The sequence below is a fragment of the Herpailurus yagouaroundi genome, unplaced genomic scaffold, assembly GCF_014898765.1.
Source record: "Herpailurus yagouaroundi ecotype Mexico unplaced genomic scaffold, PumYag 162, whole genome shotgun sequence".
Classification (NCBI taxonomy): Eukaryota; Metazoa; Chordata; class Mammalia; order Carnivora; family Felidae; genus Herpailurus; species Herpailurus yagouaroundi.
In genome coordinates, this window is record NW_024412403.1 from 29,333,795 (window position 1) to 29,351,190 (window position 17,396).

General features: G+C 35.8%; 1 protein-coding gene and 1 long non-coding RNA gene across 2 annotated transcripts in view; one reads left to right on the forward strand and one right to left on the reverse strand.

The window, feature by feature from the left end:
• The window catches only part of LOC121036080 (uncharacterized), a 108,576-nt gene extending 104,007 nt beyond the window's left edge, over positions 1-4,569 (reverse strand). The window contains exon 1 of the long non-coding RNA XR_005793226.1: positions 4,251-4,569. This is a non-coding gene — a long non-coding RNA (uncharacterized LOC121036080). The remainder of the gene's footprint in view (positions 1-4,250) is intronic.
• A 1-nt stretch (position 4,570) lies between these two features.
• HSPA13 (heat shock protein family A (Hsp70) member 13) lies at positions 4,571-16,985 on the forward strand. The gene is made up of 5 exons (XM_040484169.1): positions 4,571-4,595; positions 6,228-6,568; positions 10,213-10,426; positions 12,430-12,597; positions 13,913-16,985. Exons 1-5 carry the CDS (start codon positions 4,571-4,573, stop codon positions 14,578-14,580), a joined length of 1,416 nt encoding a protein of 471 aa, XP_040340103.1. The 3' UTR covers positions 14,581-16,985.
• Positions 16,986-17,396: the final 411 nt, after the last annotated feature.

Genomic DNA, 17,396 nt, shown 5'->3' on the forward strand with positions numbered 1-17,396 from the left:
CTCGAATTTATACTTTCTATTTATTTTTTGCAGAGACTGCTAATTCCAAAGTACTCTTATATAATAGTTGTAAATGAGTATTCTTATCTCATTTTCAACTGTACTGGTAATAATTCTAAGGTTGGTGCTGGTTTATTGTTTGGGATATATCTTTGATCATACATTTCTTATTGTAAACATATGTGATATACATTTCCACTTAAATTAATTTAAACTTACAGACAATAATGAAAATATAAGCTATTTTTAAAATAAAAGGCAAACATATTCATCTTTCAAAAGTTTGGAGGTATAATGAGATTCTGTGAAAAAACAAAAACATTAGTATCAGCTTTTTCGTTACAAATCAAATTTATTTCCTACCAATACCTTTACATGAAAAATCTTCATGCAATAAATTTTCAATCCCCTGAAAACATAAATATATGGAACCATAACAGTCTAGCAGAAGGAAAAAATGTATAAATACTCTGGCTCAATACATGAGATCTGTCCTATTATGGCATAATTTTAACATAGTAGTAATCTTTTATGTTCCAATATTATAGTGCTTCATAGAATCTAGCAATGTAACTTAAACTAAATTGTAATTTCAATACACTTATTCTTTTAATGAAAGTGCAGAGAAATGGATCAATTTTCCATTCAATGAACTTTTCGTATACAGATGAGGGAAGAGCAATAAGTGTGAATTAAACAACAACAAGGACAATTTGTCCCCTGAATTAGATTGATATATGGTAAGATTTTTATTATTTGGCAGTGATTTTCCTAATGGAGCACATTTCTGAAATAATAATGAGAAATATCGGGATATATAATTAGACAATTTTTCACTTCAGCTACTATTGTTAAAGATTACCTCTAATCACCAAATTGAAGGTGAAGTATAATTTATTAAGAGAATGAACACTAATTGAGATCATAATTTTCTTGACTTCTCTTGGCCTCTATTTTTCTCTATAAATAAAGGGGTGGATCCAGATGCCCTCTAAGATTATTTTCCGGCTATGAACTTCATTTAGTTATCTATTTAAAAGTCTCTAATAAATACTTACAACTGTGAATAAAAAAAGACAATCTGGTAGTTTTTAGTCCACCCTATTTATATTTATGCATACAATAACAATTGATCCTAAATCTGTTATCTGGTAAATTTTTTTTGGTTTATTGCTTCCTTTTTTCATATGTTTTGGTACATGGATTTCTTAAATTTAACTTTAAATGACACGTATTGACACTTTTCTAGCAAAAACTGAAAAAAGTATATATTTTAATTTTGTCCTACTTATTCTTCTTTATAACCTATTCTTTTATCTGTATATTTTATCATTTTTTAGTCATTCAGAAAGTTGCCTTCATAACCTTGAATTATCTATTTAAGCTTTGATTTCTTAAATTCTCCATTCCAAATATCTATGAACTCCCTGCTAAGAAAAATGAAGAAAACGGTATATCCACATTTCTTTCCATATCCCTGCCCTCATCCTTATTTCCCAACTCTGGGGTTTGCAGTTCTATTTAACATTAGTATAACCAACATTCTTATCTAAGTATTTCATTGTTCCTCTGGTTATAAGCAGACAAGAAGGAATAAGTGACCACAGCTACCATTCACTGTAGAAGATTTAGGTAATGATATTTAGAACTTTTGAGCTGATGATGTTTACAAGAGTTTCTTGGACTTTGAGTTGATGCTGTAGTAGGATGAGACTTTGCATGTGGATGGATACAAATCTTTGGGGACCAGAGAGCAAATTGTGGTAGGCTTAAGTTCACATTCTAATTCTTGTAACCTGTGACTATGTTACTTTGCAAGGCAAAACAGGCTTTACAGATATTTTTTTTAAGTTACAGGGCTCGAGATGGGGAGAGTATCTTGGATTGTCCAGGTGGGTCCAATTTAATCACATGATGTCTTCTGAGTCTACTGTTGCCACAGAGGTAGAAAGTCTCTCGGTTAAGTAATGTGGGTGGCCTCTAGAAGCTGGAAATAAGCCTAAATTTACAGGTAGCAAGAAAATAAGAACCTTGATCCTCCAATCGCCAAGGAAATAAATTCTGCCAGCAATTCCTATCTAGCAGGAAACAATTCCCCCCTAGAATCTCCAGAAAGGAATGTAACCCTCTGCTGTTTTGATTTAATCCAGTGAGATCCATACCAAAATTCTGATCTACAGAAATGTAAAATAATAAATTTGTGGTAATTTGTTAAGGCAGTAATGTAATGGAAAAATGGAAAGTGTTTAGTTCTATTTTAGTTTCTCTCCTATATTAAGAGCATTCCACGATGAGATCATGTGAGCTCTACCTACTTCTTGACCATATCAGGATCCTATTAACAAGGAGGAAGGAGTGGGTGGCAGGGATAATAGGGATAATAGGGCCTGCCACAAATGACTAATCCTCTTGATTTGGTTTATATCTCTTGTCCTCCCTCTCAGACTTTCACCTATTGCTTTATGATCCAGAACATCTAACCTATGAGATTATTTTCTGTTTATATGCTCTTGGTAATCCAGTTCCCTCTTTCTGGGACACCTTCAACCAATTGCTTCATATTATCCTATTAACCCATCTCCTGGCTCCCTTTTACTCTTCTAAGTATTTCTTAGACATATTGTCTTTCACTAAGTCTTCTCAGCTTCAAGATAAAATTACAGTGTTTATTCAATTCTGTTTCTGCCCTCTGTCCATACCGCAAATACGGTGTTGTCAATCCTAAAACTAGCCAGTTATTTTATTAGCAAAGTGAGTTTATTCAGGAATAGCAGAGGAATTGCAACTTGGGACAAGCAAACTATAGTGAACCACAGGCAAGTCCAGAGCACAAAGTCCAGTAGCTTGCTTTTATGGAGGAAAGGATGAAATTGTGAAGCTCTTTCTTAAAAGTCTGTTGGAGTTGAGTGAGAGTTTGAACTTCTCATTGGCTATCGCTATTGCTGGTCAAGGAGATAAGTTTACTTCCTCCTGCTGGGGCAGTAAATTAAGCTTCTTCCTGCTAAGCATGCAAGGTATGATTCCTTCTGGTGGAGTCTGCAACTGACAACCAGTGGTAGTCCCAGAGAATTGCCCATTCAAGACTTCTGGGCTCCATTTTAGATGAGGTTTCCTTTATTTTCACAGCATATACCATAATCAATTACATGTATGTGTTTACCTTCTGTCTCTCCTTCTGTTGTTACCAGTGGTTACCACTATGGTCAATAAATGTTTGTTAATATGATCATTATACTTAATAATATCCATGAATTGAGTGAATTATGTGTTCTTCATAAGGAAATTATACTCAATAGTACTCCCTAGACATACACATACTTTTTATGCTTTACATTGTGAAATATTTTTTTCAATGCACGAAATGGAGAGATTATAATAAATCCCCATTAACTATACTTCCTTCACCTTCAATAACCATAATATTTTCATGTATGTGTTTTAAGCAGCTAGAAAGCCAGTGGTGGTGTATTACTCCAGCAGGTAGACTTGTTATCAACAGGGATATCAACTTGATTTACATCTAAGGTGAGGAAACATTTCAATTCTCCAGGATCATAGTTCTGGTGCCCTTTAATAACAGCAATAAAAGACAAAACACTCTCAAAAAGAGCCATTAAGTACTACCCAGTAACCCCCCCCCCACCCCCCCCCCCCCCGGGGGGGGGGTTGTATATTATAGACACGGACCTGAGAAAACACTTCACAAGTGTCCTAAATGGCCACTATATGTTACAGGACTTGTTCATGAAGGCAATTCCTACTAATTGTGACTTAATTCAAGAGAAAGCTCAAGTGTTTTGTTTTCGTTAGTAACAGTCCACTTCGGTGTTAGCAAGACAAAATGCTTCCTTGCTGTCTTGAATAAATCACATTCACTGAAGACTGCTTGAATACTTTTATCCCAAAACAAAAGTAGAGGGCTGAGGAGCTTTATTGGGAGTTTCAGCGATGCCCCATCAGCCTGCCTCTGTGCCCACACTGCTGTAGGGGCTGTTGTAGGAAGGCTGGAGGGGTGAGGGGCGCTTAAAGGATCCCCATGCAGAATCTAGATCTAGGCAAAGGAGCACTCTTTGAAAGGCAGGAATAACGAAAAAGCAAAGGCTCGAACCCGGGCCTGGTTAGGAACAGGGCCAAACGAAGCAATAACCTAACTGTCCTCACTCTCCCTCCAGCGAAGAGGGGCAGGCCGGAACTACACTTCCCATAATGCAAAGCGGCAGGGCGGTGCCAAAGAAATCGTTTGTTTTTACCTCTACTTGGCTCCAGTCGCTTCAGGTTTGATTATAAATTCCAGTCCCTCTTCTTGGCTCTCCTCCACCTCAGCCTCATTGGTTCCGTAGCCCCGGCGTAGGAGGGCGGCTTAGACGTCACTGGCAACTGTTGAATGGAAGTTCTCTGTCCTGCGACCTGACGGTAAATGAAGTCCCTTCTCTGGTCATATATGTAGCTTCTCCGACTGCGTCGGAGAAAAAGAACTACATTACCCAGTAGGCCTTGGGGCTGCGGGGCGGCGTGGGGGCGTCACCTCACGTCTGGTACAGTCATCCCAAGCCTCTTCGGCGGGACTGTGATGGCCGGAGAGATGACGATCTTAGGTCAGTGACCAGGGGTTCCCTGTGGCTGTTGCGGGCACTCGAGCGGTTTGGGGAGGCGGGGATAGGCGGGGGTGGTTGTCACCTCCTGGATCCAATTGGCGCAGTGGGAAGGGCTTCGAAAAGATGACTTAGAGTCGGTTTTTGGCTCTTCGGGTTGCCGAATTGGGGGTCGCGTCTAGAATGGCCTGGGCCAGAGTAGGCCATGCAGGGCCGGCGGCGACCCTCTGCGTACATCCCAAGGATATCGGGCCTCAGGAACGGTTCTTTTCAAAAGAACGTCGATTTTGAGTCATTGGTTGAATTGAGGCCTTCGAGAGGCCGCAAGAACGTGCATCTCCAAGACCTCTTTGTAGAGGAAGGGGGAGGAGCAGCACCAGCAGCCTGAGCTGCAGAGTCCTGGGATGCTGCTGCATCTTGAGAGGTCAGGCCTCTTGGATGTGTGGTCTGATGCTCTTTCCACCCATCTAGTTTAGCAATTAATCCTCCCCGAACGGGAAAACGATGAAATGTTTCTGAAGTTTCCCACGTAGGAGCAAGTGGAAAGTGGGGTTGGCGCTTGATGTCCTTTTTTTCTTTCTTTCTTTCTTTTCTTTCTTTTTTTTTTTTTTTTTTGAGTTATGTGTTGAAGATGAGCGTACAGTTAGTGAAACAGACTCCTACCGATTGACGTTTGGGGTCGTATGTAACACGTATGGATATTCTGTCCTGAAAACAAATAACAGATTAATTGTAATTTCAAAGTGGCATCTTTCTTCATCACTTATGTTTACAATCTGCATGACGTTTGTTCATATTTGTGTGTGTGTGTGTGTGTGTGTGTGTGTGTGTGTGTGTTTTAATCAATTAATATTAGTTGAGCCTCTGCTATTTGCTAAGGAGCCATTCCTGGTGGAGGGGATACAACAGTGAACAAAACCTGCCTTCAAGGCGCTTTATGTTGCCTTCAGGGTTCCACATTTATGGTTCTCTTCCCCTACATATTAACTCCTCAAGAAGTATTCCTTAATTCCTGTTTAAATACAAGAAGTTAACTGTGTTCTGTTGTAATGTGATAGTTTAATATTTAAACAACTTTCAAAATCATTTTACCAATTTATCCCGTTCATTCTTTTGGAAAGAGAAAGGAGATGAAGGGGTAGAGTTTTAGCCCTACGATAATAACAAAGTGTTTGCTGTGGAAATTTTAATAATGAAATTTCTTTTTAATAATGATAATTAAAGCTGTGTAGAAAGCTATAAGATCTAAATACCAAATGATCAAGAATTTGAAATGCACCTATATTTAACATTTATCTAGCTTTCGCTAGAGATAAATGGGTTTTCCTGTCAGCATCAGCACAATTAAAAGTTTTTACTTCTCATTCACCAAGGTGAAGTACACAGACCTACAACTAGAGGAGTTTTTTGTTGTTGTTGTTGTTCCTTCATTTTAATTGTGTTATGATCACTTTGCATTATGAAAAACTTGATGCCTGAGAGAATTGTTACCATTAGTACTATAAAAGAAAATATTTTGAGAGTGTGGATTATTAGTCTTATCTCAAAGAGTGATATTAAAGGGAGTTTGCTATAGTAATTTAGCGTATCATACTAGTTTACTAAGACCTATCTTTTAATTTGCCTGTATTTCAGGATCAGCTGTTTTGACTCTCCTGTTGGCTGGCTATTTGGCACAACAGTATTTACCATTGCCTACTCCTAAAGTGATTGGCATTGACCTTGGCACCACCTACTGTTCGGTTGGGGTGTTTTTTCCTGGCACAGGAAAAGTAAAGGTCATTCCAGATGAAAATGGGCATATCAGTATACCCAGCATGGTGTCCTTTACTGACGATGATGTGTATGTGGGTTATGAAAGCTTAGAGCTCGCAGATTCAAATCCTCAGAACACAATATATGATGCCAAAAGATTCATAGGCAAGATATTTACCCCAGAAGAGCTGGAGGCTGAGATTGGCAGATACCCATTTAAGGTAAGTGATTAGGCTAAAATCTATTTTAATTTTAGTTCAGCATATTGTTGCAAATGATGCCTTATACAACATTCTGTTTCGCCCTAATCTGCGTGGAAGTCATGTTACAACGAGCAGACCTACAGCAATTCCAGAATGAGTTGATTCATTGGCGCCACAGCGCTATCATGGACTCAGAGCCTTAGCTGTATCCTTGCTCTGCCATCCTCTGAGTGTCTACTTAGCTCTTTGTTTCATTGTAGCAAAAAGCTGAAGCCCCCATGTACTATGGATCAATGGCCAGATAGCCAGATAGATGGACAGATGCTTTGTGTGTGTTAGGTTATACACATTTGTGTACTTAAAAAAAAAAGAGAGAGATCATACTAGGCATTGCTGTTTTATGACTTGTTTGAAACTCAACACTGTGACACGGACAGTTGGATAATAGGTTCACATTGTTTTCATGGACACATTCCTATATTTGTCCATTCTCAATAAGTGCACATTTTATTTTTTCCCTGGTTTTCCACTTATGTTGTAACTTCTTTGAGTAGCCTTGTACATATATCTTTGTGTTCTTCTTGATCATTTCCTAAACTGGAATTGTAGAAGTAGGAGAATTCGAGTTCTCTGAGTACTTTCATTGATATTGTCAAATAAGTGCGCTGAAAGGTTGTGTGTCTTAACTATCTTTTTTAGAATGCTTATGTCTTCCCTAGTTACTATTTTTTAATCTTTGCCAATAAATAAGTGAAAATGGTATCTTATATTAATTTTTCATTCCTTTGATTTTTAGTGAGGTCAGATTTTTTTTTTTTTTAATATGTTCATTGGCATTTTTATTTTCTTTAGGAATCCTGTTTTGGGGTGTATGTTTTTTTATGACTATAAAATACCTTTGTGATATGTTTTCAGTGGTTTTTTTTGTTTCTAATGTTCTTTTTATTTAACTGATGCTATATAATTTTGCTTTTGAGCTTTCAAGAATGTTAAATTTTCAGGACACCTGAGTGGCTCAGTTGGTTAAGCGTCTGATCTCACAGTTCATGGGTTCGAGCCCCGCGTCAGGCTCTGTGCTGACAGCTCAGAGCCTGGAGCCTGCTTTGAATTATGTGTCTCCCTGTCTCTCTGCCCCTTCCCTGCTCATGCTCTGTCTCTCAAAAATAAATAAACATTGAAAAAAAATTTTTTTAAAAATGTTAAATTTTCATGTGGCAAATCATCTTGAAATTTAAAAAAAAAAATGCTTATAGACTCTTACAGACTTACAATGCCCTTTTCCATCCTATCCATTTGAATTTTTTTCTAATACTTTTACTTGAGCATTTGTAAGGTTGTGCTTTGATGTTTTTTCTTTTAAATATTTTAATTCTTTTTTTCACTATGGTAAGTGTACTCTTTAATCCCCATCGCTTATTTTATCCATACCCCCGACCCATGTCTTTTAAATATTTAAATGTTCTTTCCATAGAGGGTTTTTTTTTTCTTTCTTTTTCTTTTTTTTTGGTAATTATGAAGTGGAATTCTAAACGAATAGGTTTTAAAATTAATAGCTGTATCAGTGCTGCTTATTGAATAAAATTCTCAGATTTTTTATGCATATACAAAGGAGAACATAAATTTACCCCATGTATTTCTTATATTTATTTCTTTGTTCTTTTTTAGCTTTATTCTTAGAATCTTTTATTAATTTATAAATCTTTCATAAGCAGTGCTTAAATTATATAAAGCTATACATGTCCTCAAAATTATGATTTTGAGTGTATTACGTATTGACGCAAGTTATTTTTTCCCTGACTTTTAGGATATAACTGACATACAGCCCTGTATAAGTTTATGGTGTACAACATAATGATTTGACTTAAATGTGTTGTGAAATGTTTAGCACAATAAGTTAACATCCATCATCTCATATAGATACAGAAGAAGAAATAAATGTTTTTCCTTTGTTGTGAGAGCTCTTGAAATTTATTCTCTCAACAGCTTTCATATATACCACACAGCGGTATTAACTCTGGTTATCATGTTGAACATTACGTTCCCAGTACTTGTTTACCTTATGACTGGAAGTTTGTACCTTTTGTTTTGACCACCTTCATCCATTTTGCCCATGCTCCCATCCCCTACCGCTGGTAAACCAGCTGATAAACCAGCTTATCTGAGTTTGGTTGTTGTTTTAGATTCTACACATGAGAGATCATATAGTGTTTGTCTTTCTCTGACTTATTGACATTTAGTGTAATACTCTCAGGGTCCATTCATGTTGTCACAGACAGAAGGATTTTCTTTTTCATGGCTGAATAATATTTCATTATGTGTGTATATCAACATAATCCATTTATCTGTTGATAGACACTTAGTTTGTATTCATGGCGTGGCTATCATAAGTAAATGCTGCTGTGAACGTGGGGGTGCAGATAGCTACACAAGGGTATATTCCCAGAAGTGGAATTGCTACATCATATGGTAGTCCTAGCTTCAGTTTTTTGAGGAACTTCTGTACTGTTTTCCAACACAGGGTTATTTTCAGTTTTTGTTGTTGTTGTTAAGCTTCTAAGTGTTTTGATTTTTTTTGTTGTTTGTTTCACCTGGGCTCTGAGGGTATGGTGTCTTTGAATCTTATTTTAATCGTGTCTTGTTTTTGTTTTTCCCAGATATGTCTGTTTTAATCGTAGCTTGTTTTTGTTTTTCCCAGATAGGTCTGTGGATGGTCAAGTTTTCTTCATTGAAACCTATTATACAGTCTAGAGCAATGAGAGTAAAGTTCTTATAATTTCTTAGAAGAGACTAATTGTCTTTACTCTTGATATTAATATAGTCTGTTGGTGAAAGTGGAATAGTATGTTTTAGAATTAATCTATTTCTTTGTTTTTATTTAATTTATTTTTTAAAGTTTATGTATTTTGAGAGAGAGAGAGCATGCATGCACAAGCAGGGGAGAGGGAGAGAGAGAATCCCAAGCAGGCTCCACACTGTCAGTGAAGAACCAGACTAGAAGCTTAATCCCCCATGAACCGTGAGATCTTGACCTGAGCCAAAATCAAGTCAGATGCTTAACTGACTGGGCCACCCAGGTGCCCCTCATCTAGTTTATTAAATATACAACCACATTAGCAGGGATAAGGAGCTAATACATGATACATGTTTTCCTGGAAATAAGAATGTAAATGATACTTGATTCTTGGATAAGAACATAATGAACTACTAAAATGATTCGTGTTAATATGTACCAGAACATTTGTTCAGTTATCAATTATTTTTGGAAACAAGTTAATTAAAAGAAGATCCTGAATCAAATACATGATCCAGCAACTTTTATTCCTTATATTTCACCTTTTTTCTTTTATTCGTTTAACAAATATATATTGAAGATCTTCTGTGTTCCATTTATATGCTTGGTGATGAATTTGGTTATTCTGCTGTTATTGAAAGCTATGGTGTTGATTCACTTTATATATTTTGAAGTATAACTTTTAATAACTTCTCATCTTGGTAAATGACAGATTACAAAAAATTTTATGACCTTATGAAGTTAAATTTTTATTGAATAAGTCCAGTGTGTATGTATGTGTTTAAGTATATGTGTGTGGATGTGTACACACAGTTTTACATTTCTTTCTGTCCTTTTTGTTTTGTTTGTTTTTTACTAATCCTATTCATAGGTTTTAAACAAAAATGGAATGGTTGAGTTTTCGGTGACAAGTAATGAGACCATCACCGTTTCCCCAGAATATGTTGGCTCTAGACTACTGTTGAAGTTAAAGGAAATGGCAGAGGAGTATCTCGGAATGCCAGTTGCTAATGCGGTTATTTCTGTACCAGCAGAATTTGATCTAAAACAGAGAAATTCAACAATTGAAGCTGCTAACCTTGCAGGTAATACCACCCTTGCCTGTGTTGCATTTTTTCTCAAAATGTTCTTATTTTGAAAATCTTCTGTAGTAAGGTATATCACTTTGCAAACCACATAATTATCTAGGCATGTAAACCCAAAGGAGGTAAATTAGATGGATTTTGATATACATTTAAAGATAAAAATTTAAAAAATTCTATAGCGCAACATATTATGATGACGGCCAGTAAGATAGTCCTGTGACAAAGACTGAGGACATGGGTTCATGATAGCAGTGAGGAATTTTTTTTTATAAATTTTTTTAATGTTAAAATGAGTGTAATTTTTTTTTTTTTTTTTTTTTTAAATCTGAGGTGGAAGAGAACTCATTTAAAACCATTCAGCAAATATTGGGTCCCTTGGCAAACAAAACATAAATCCCTGTTTCCGTGGAGCTTCTATTCTATTGGAGAGAAACAGAAAGTCTGTATTAAAAATAAGTATATTATGGGGTTTCTCACCCCTAGCATATTTGGGCCTAGATAATTCTCTTGTGGGGAACTGTCCCATGCATTATAGGAGAGTTAGTAGCATCCCTAGCCTCTGCTCACTAGATGCCAGCAGCACCAGCCTCTCCAGGACGTGACAGTCATCTGTCTTCTGGCATTGCCCAGTGTTCCCTGAGGGCCAGAATTGCCCCTGGTACAGAGCCCAGATAAATGTGTATCAGAAAGAAATGTGCTATGGAAGACAGAACAGCATAAGACGAGGATTGCTGGGAGTGGTCAGGAAGTGGGGGACTTGGGTTTTACAGTGGCCAAGTAGGCCTCCTTGAGAAGGTGACATGTAAGCAGATTTGAAGGAGGTGAGGTTGTTAGGCAAGCAGATATACAGAGGAAGTCTGTTGCAGGAGAGAAAACAGTCATTTAGCAGCCATAAAATGGGAATTTGCTGGCACATGTGAAGATGAGAAGTAGGTAGTGTGGCCAGAGCAGAGTGAGTGATGAAGTCAGAGAGCTAAAGGAAATGGTGTTAAGGTTTTTAAGTAAATTCTTCAGAGTTTGAATAGTTTTTTATGGTTCCTGATGCATAATAGCATATTGCTTTCTAAACCACTCATTAAGTGTGGCACTTAGGGTAAAGCAAGAAATTTGCACAAAAAAATCTGAACTTTCACTGTTCACTGTAATGTTTAACATTATCTTCAAGATCAGATTGCTGTATATTTCAGATTTGCATTTGAGGGTCCTAAATTTTTTTTTGAGCGTCCTAAATTTTAAGTCTACTTTTTGAGTCATTGTGTCTATTGAAATATTTCATCTAATTTTTTATCTATTTATCTGCTTGTTTTTATCAGAGTCTTTTTTTTTTTTTTTTAAGTTTCTTTATTTTGAGAGAGACAAAGAGCAAGTAGGGGAAGGGCAGAGAGAGAGGGAGTGAGAGAGAATCCCAAGCTCAGAGCCCAACACAGGGCTCGATGCCACAAACTGAGATCATGATCTGAGCCGGAATCAAGAGTCAGATGCTTAACCAACTGAGCCACCCAGGAGCCCCTGTCAAAGTCATATATATGTATATATGATATATATATCATACATATATATGATATATATATCATATATATATATCATATATATATGATGTTTTATTTATTTTTGAGAGAGAGAGAGAGAGAAAGACAGTGCAAGCGGGGGAGGGGCAGAGAGAGGGAGACACAGAATTTGAAACAGGCTCCAGGCTTTCATTTCCACAGCAATTTATTATAGCACATAATGATTAAGCTTTTATTGCTTATGTATTCCCAAGTAAAATAATGAAAATTAGAAGAAGCTAGGAGTTTTTTTAATTAAATATTAATTAATAAAGACTAGAATGATACATTCCACTGAATCTGGGCTTTTCTTTTTCTTACCTTAATAAAAGCCATTGTTACTCATTGGGGTTCATGCTTTAGAAAACACACTAACATTGTGTGAGGTTGAGTGGGAAGAAATTTTGATAATGGTGTCCTCCGATGAATTGTTCTTCCTTCCAACCAATCTTACAGGACTGAAGATCTTGAGGGTAATAAATGAACCCACGGCAGCAGCTATGGCCTATGGCCTCCACAAGGCTGATGTCTTTCACGTCTTGGTGATAGATTTGGGCGGAGGAACTCTAGATGTGTCATTGCTAAATAAACAAGGAGGAATGTTTCTAACCCGAGCAATGTCCGGTAAGAAAAATACAGGGAGACTAAAAGAGGTTCACACAATGCTTTCCTTAGCACACCTAATGTGTTAAATGTTTATTTAAAAATTTTTTTCAGTGTACTTTGACTTCATTTTGGTAATCTATGTATGCTATTTTATAACCACCATTTGTGTATTTTTACAGCAAAAAGTAAAGTCTAAAAAAAATGGGCATCCTACATGGTAGATAAATATACTGCCAGTTGTAGTTCACTGAGCCAATAGGACTTGATGGCTGTGGTGAAGGGGACAGAAAGCAAGAAAAACCCTTTAAAATGAAGAGTGATCAGTTTATTTCATTTGATAATATATTTTACAAAATAGATGTCTTTAGAAAATCTAATACTATTAATAGTATTCTCTAAGAAATAAGAGGATTTTGCATTCTAAATCTTTCTTTAAAGGTTTTGTTTTAATTTAAGGAATTGAGCCTGTTTTGAAAGAGAAGTTGTCAGTTATAGGTTGTCTGACTCCTGCTTTTTTCTTTTTCCTAACTGGATTCTTTAGAACCAAGTTCAGTGCCAGGGGTTTGTACCACATTAATCTTTTCCCTTTACATCTTTTTTTTTCTTTTAATTTCAGCTCTTAAGCAAGCAAACATGTTATAAAAAGACAAAATGTCTACTGCTACTTTTTAATTATAAGGACTTTCTCCTTTTGAGAATAATGGCAGTCAGTGTTTTTAAATTGCAATTAAAAGCTAATCTGTGTCAATCTTTATCTTCTGAAAAATTATTTGATATCATTAAGAAATATTTCCTTTTCTGTCATTTAAAAATTTTAACCATGGGGGAAGGGAAGGGGAAAAAAATAGTTTCAAACAGAGAGGGAGGCAAACCATAAGAGACTCTTAAATACAGAGAACAAACTGAAGGTTGTTGGGGTGGCCAGGGGAGAGGGGAAAATGGGTGATGGGCACTGAGGAGGGCACTTGATGGGATGAGCACTGGGCGTTGTGTTTAAGCGATGAATCATGGGAATCTATTCCCGCAGCCAAAAGCACACTGTGTACATATGTTAGCTAACTTGAAAATAAATTATATTTAAAAAATTAAAACTAAGAAAAATAAAAATTTTAACCAGATATGCACTGTTTTTAAATAGAACACATTTTAGTTAAAATCTTTTTAACCCAATTATTTTTAATCAGTTTTTGTATGAATAAAATCTTAATAGTTAAGTACATTAAGCAAGAGATGTATGTCTAGAATATCATTTCCATACATACTACAGACATGTATATGCATATACACCTACAAATGCATAAATGTAATATGAACTTTTTTATTTCTAACTTAGGAAACAATAAACTTGGAGGACAGGACTTCAATCAAAGATTGCTTCAGTACGTATATAAACAGATCTATCAAACATACGGCTTTCGACCCTCTAGGAAAGAAGAAATTCACCGATTAAGACAAGCTGTGGAAATGGTCAAATTAAACCTGACTCTTCATCAGTCTGCTCATTTGTCAGTATTACTAACAGTGGAGGAAAAAGACAAGAAAGAACCTCAGAGTAGTGACACTGAACTGCCAAAGGACAGATTTTCCCCCGCTGATGGCCACCATGTGAACAGTATGTTTGGAGTTGGCCTTTCTGAAAAGAAAAGTGGAGAAAGTCAGGTGTTATTTGAAACAGAAATATCACGGAAGCTCTTTGACACCCTTAATGAAGATCTCTTCCAGAAAATACTTGTACCCATTCAGCAAGTACTAAAAGAAGGCCACCTGGAAAAGACTGAGATTGATGAGGTGGTTTTGGTTGGGGGCTCTACTCGTATTCCTCGAATCCGCCAAGTCATTCAAGAGTTCTTTGGAAAGGATCCCAACACTTCTGTAGACCCTGACCTGGCCGTGGTGACAGGAGTGGCCATCCAAGCAGGGATCGATGGAGGCTCTTGGCCTCTTCAAGTCAGTGCTTTAGAAATTCCCAATAAGCATTTACAGAAGACCAACTTCAACTGAATTATAGAGGGATGATTATTTGTGATTGTCTCATGATCTCTTCCTCCTTATCAGACCACCTCCTCCAATAAAGAAAAATCTGTAAAATAATCTCACAAATTTACCTGAAAGGGAACATTTAGATACACAGAAATTTTACATAACATTTTGTTTTAGGATGAAATGTGACCAGATTGATCCTATTTGATTTTGGAGAGATCACATTCCAACAAATACTTCTAAAATGACAGAATTGAGGTAAAACTCTTAAAGGAGCATAGGTGGCTTTGTTTTTTGGATTCTGGAAGTAGATAACCATATGCACTTAACGTTGTATTCTGTAAACATTGCCTGGTGCCAATTTTACAATTCCCAGTTCTTACTAAATTGTATTAGCAGGAGCTGGTAATTGATTGACTTGGTTATCACATGTAACTATTAGTTTGAGCTATACTTGAAGGACAGTATTGGTGTCAGATTTTTACATTGGCTGGGAGATAGGCAGTATTATTAATATAAGCTGCATATGTAATATTCAGTAACTGACATGTATGTAATAAATTTGCTTTCACAAATTCAAACTTATGTGATTTATTCAAATGTTTCAGTACCAGACAGTAAAAGTAACCAACCTACACTGTAGTTCCTTCATTTGTTATACATTATTTGCTTGGATTTCCATGATTCTGCCTGGTGAGAAAACAGGAATTATTAATTTGATTTGATACACGTCTTAATGTCGTAATAAAGCCATCATCACCATCTCTTTTTTGTTATCCACAGTGCTTGCAAACTTGGTAATTAGCAGTAATTAGCTACAGTATTTATGTTTTTGTTTTTGTTTTTGTATCTTTATTTTCAGTGAGCCCTGGACACTAGCTTGCATTTGAACTATCAAATCCTACTTGATTCAGTTTCTACGGAGATTTTACCCCATGTTATTTGACTGAAGATCATTTGTAAAATCCTTATTACTGTTTCCCACTATCATTTTACAATAGTCACTCTTGGACTGTTTTTAGCCTTAAGGTTAGTATGTGATGAGAGCAAAAAAAAATTGTGAATATTGGAAGTAATGTTGCAATCTAATGTGGAAGGCAATGTGGAAAAATTTCTACAAATCAGCATTTGTAGCAGTTTTGTTTTGCTTTTGTTTGTTTCTGTTTAGAAAAGCTACAGGGACCAAGAAAGAAAATATAGCAAGCAGTTCTGTTTCTGAGATGCCCATATTTAAAGACTTATTTATTTATTTATTTTTCTTAATACAAGCATGCTTCATACCATATTCAAAGATTATACTCTGGTCAACATGTTTGTTGATGTAAAGTATGTCTGCTTTATATCCATTGTTGAATTTAAAGGCTGTTGAATTTCCAATCACTGAAAAGAGAACTAAGCAAACTCATTTCAGCAACATCAAAACAATTCAGCTACTCATAATAAAAAGCTGAATGTTAATATTTTTCGCAGATCTAAAAAAATAATGTTAGCAATGAGATTGCTGTTAAGACACAATTTCAATCAAATAGTTTGTGTACGGAATGTCAAGTAGGTAGGAAAAAAATGTTTGTTGACATATTTTATTTTAGAACTAACAGAGAAATGCCAAAGATGACTCCTTCACTGCATTATGAAAATATTTGAGTGTTCTCTCAGACGATATGAATCTTTAATAGATTTTAGACTTGGAAAAGATCTTTTTGCAAAGGTCTTTAAGAAAAAAGTGTTCCATCTGTCAAAATCTCCACATAAAATATCAATTTTAACCTGAAGAATTTTGACATTTTTAAAAAAAAAAACCTTGACTTTCTCAAATACATGAGATAGTTTAGGACAATGTGTTAGGGCAACAATTTCTTTAAAAAGGGCAGCTAATCTCATACTGAAAAGGGAATTTAAATAATTTGTGTCTGAAAAATAGAATGGCAGTGTTGGAATTTGGGGGCAGTGTTTAGCATATTCTCTAATATAGTTACACCTTTAAAAATACTAAGTAATGTCTGTCTTTGATCATATTTTAGGGGGCTATATATAAATGGTCTTGAAATCGATGTAGTTTATTTATTTAAAAGATAAAAATGCTTCCTGAAAGGGATATTTATGCCTAATCTGAAAACATTTTTCATAAAACAAACCTAATACATTTTGGTTGTACATCTAGCTAGTGTTTTTTGAAGTGCATAACTTTTTAAATATTAACTGTTTTATGATTAGAATATGTGAATGAGTAATTTATTTTGTATCAGGAATGTTTTGGTACTGTGTTTTCACTCAAACCACTGACTTAACAGATGCTACTGTGTATCACATGTACTGAAAACTATATAGTTCTTGTGCATAGCAGATTGTGCCTCTTAAATTTGTGTGTGTACAGGTAATTCACATTTTAATGTAAATAAATACCACTTTGAAGTTTGTTTTTTAAACTGTGTACTTTATTTTCCATTCAGGACTAGGCCAGAGTACATTTTTGAGGTTTACAAGTGACAGAGAAGGTAGGGATAGAGCTGATCTGATGCTCATGGCATGTGACTTCAGCAGCTGTTGCCTACTTGCCTGCATCCTGACTCTGGGGTTGCTTCTGTACTTTTCTAATTTTTCTAATTTCTGTATTTTCCTAATTTAGAAGAGACAGTTCCTTTACCATCTGAATAGTATGTCCAGTATTCTGAATACCAATTCATGGCCTTTGACCATAATGGAGCCAAGACCTAAATTAACCTATAGTTAATAAATAATCCTGCATAATTGGTTGATTCATTAATACTTTGTAATTTTCTGATAAAGTTCATCTTATTCTTTGGACAAAAACTACATAAACATTTGGCCAAAGTGTC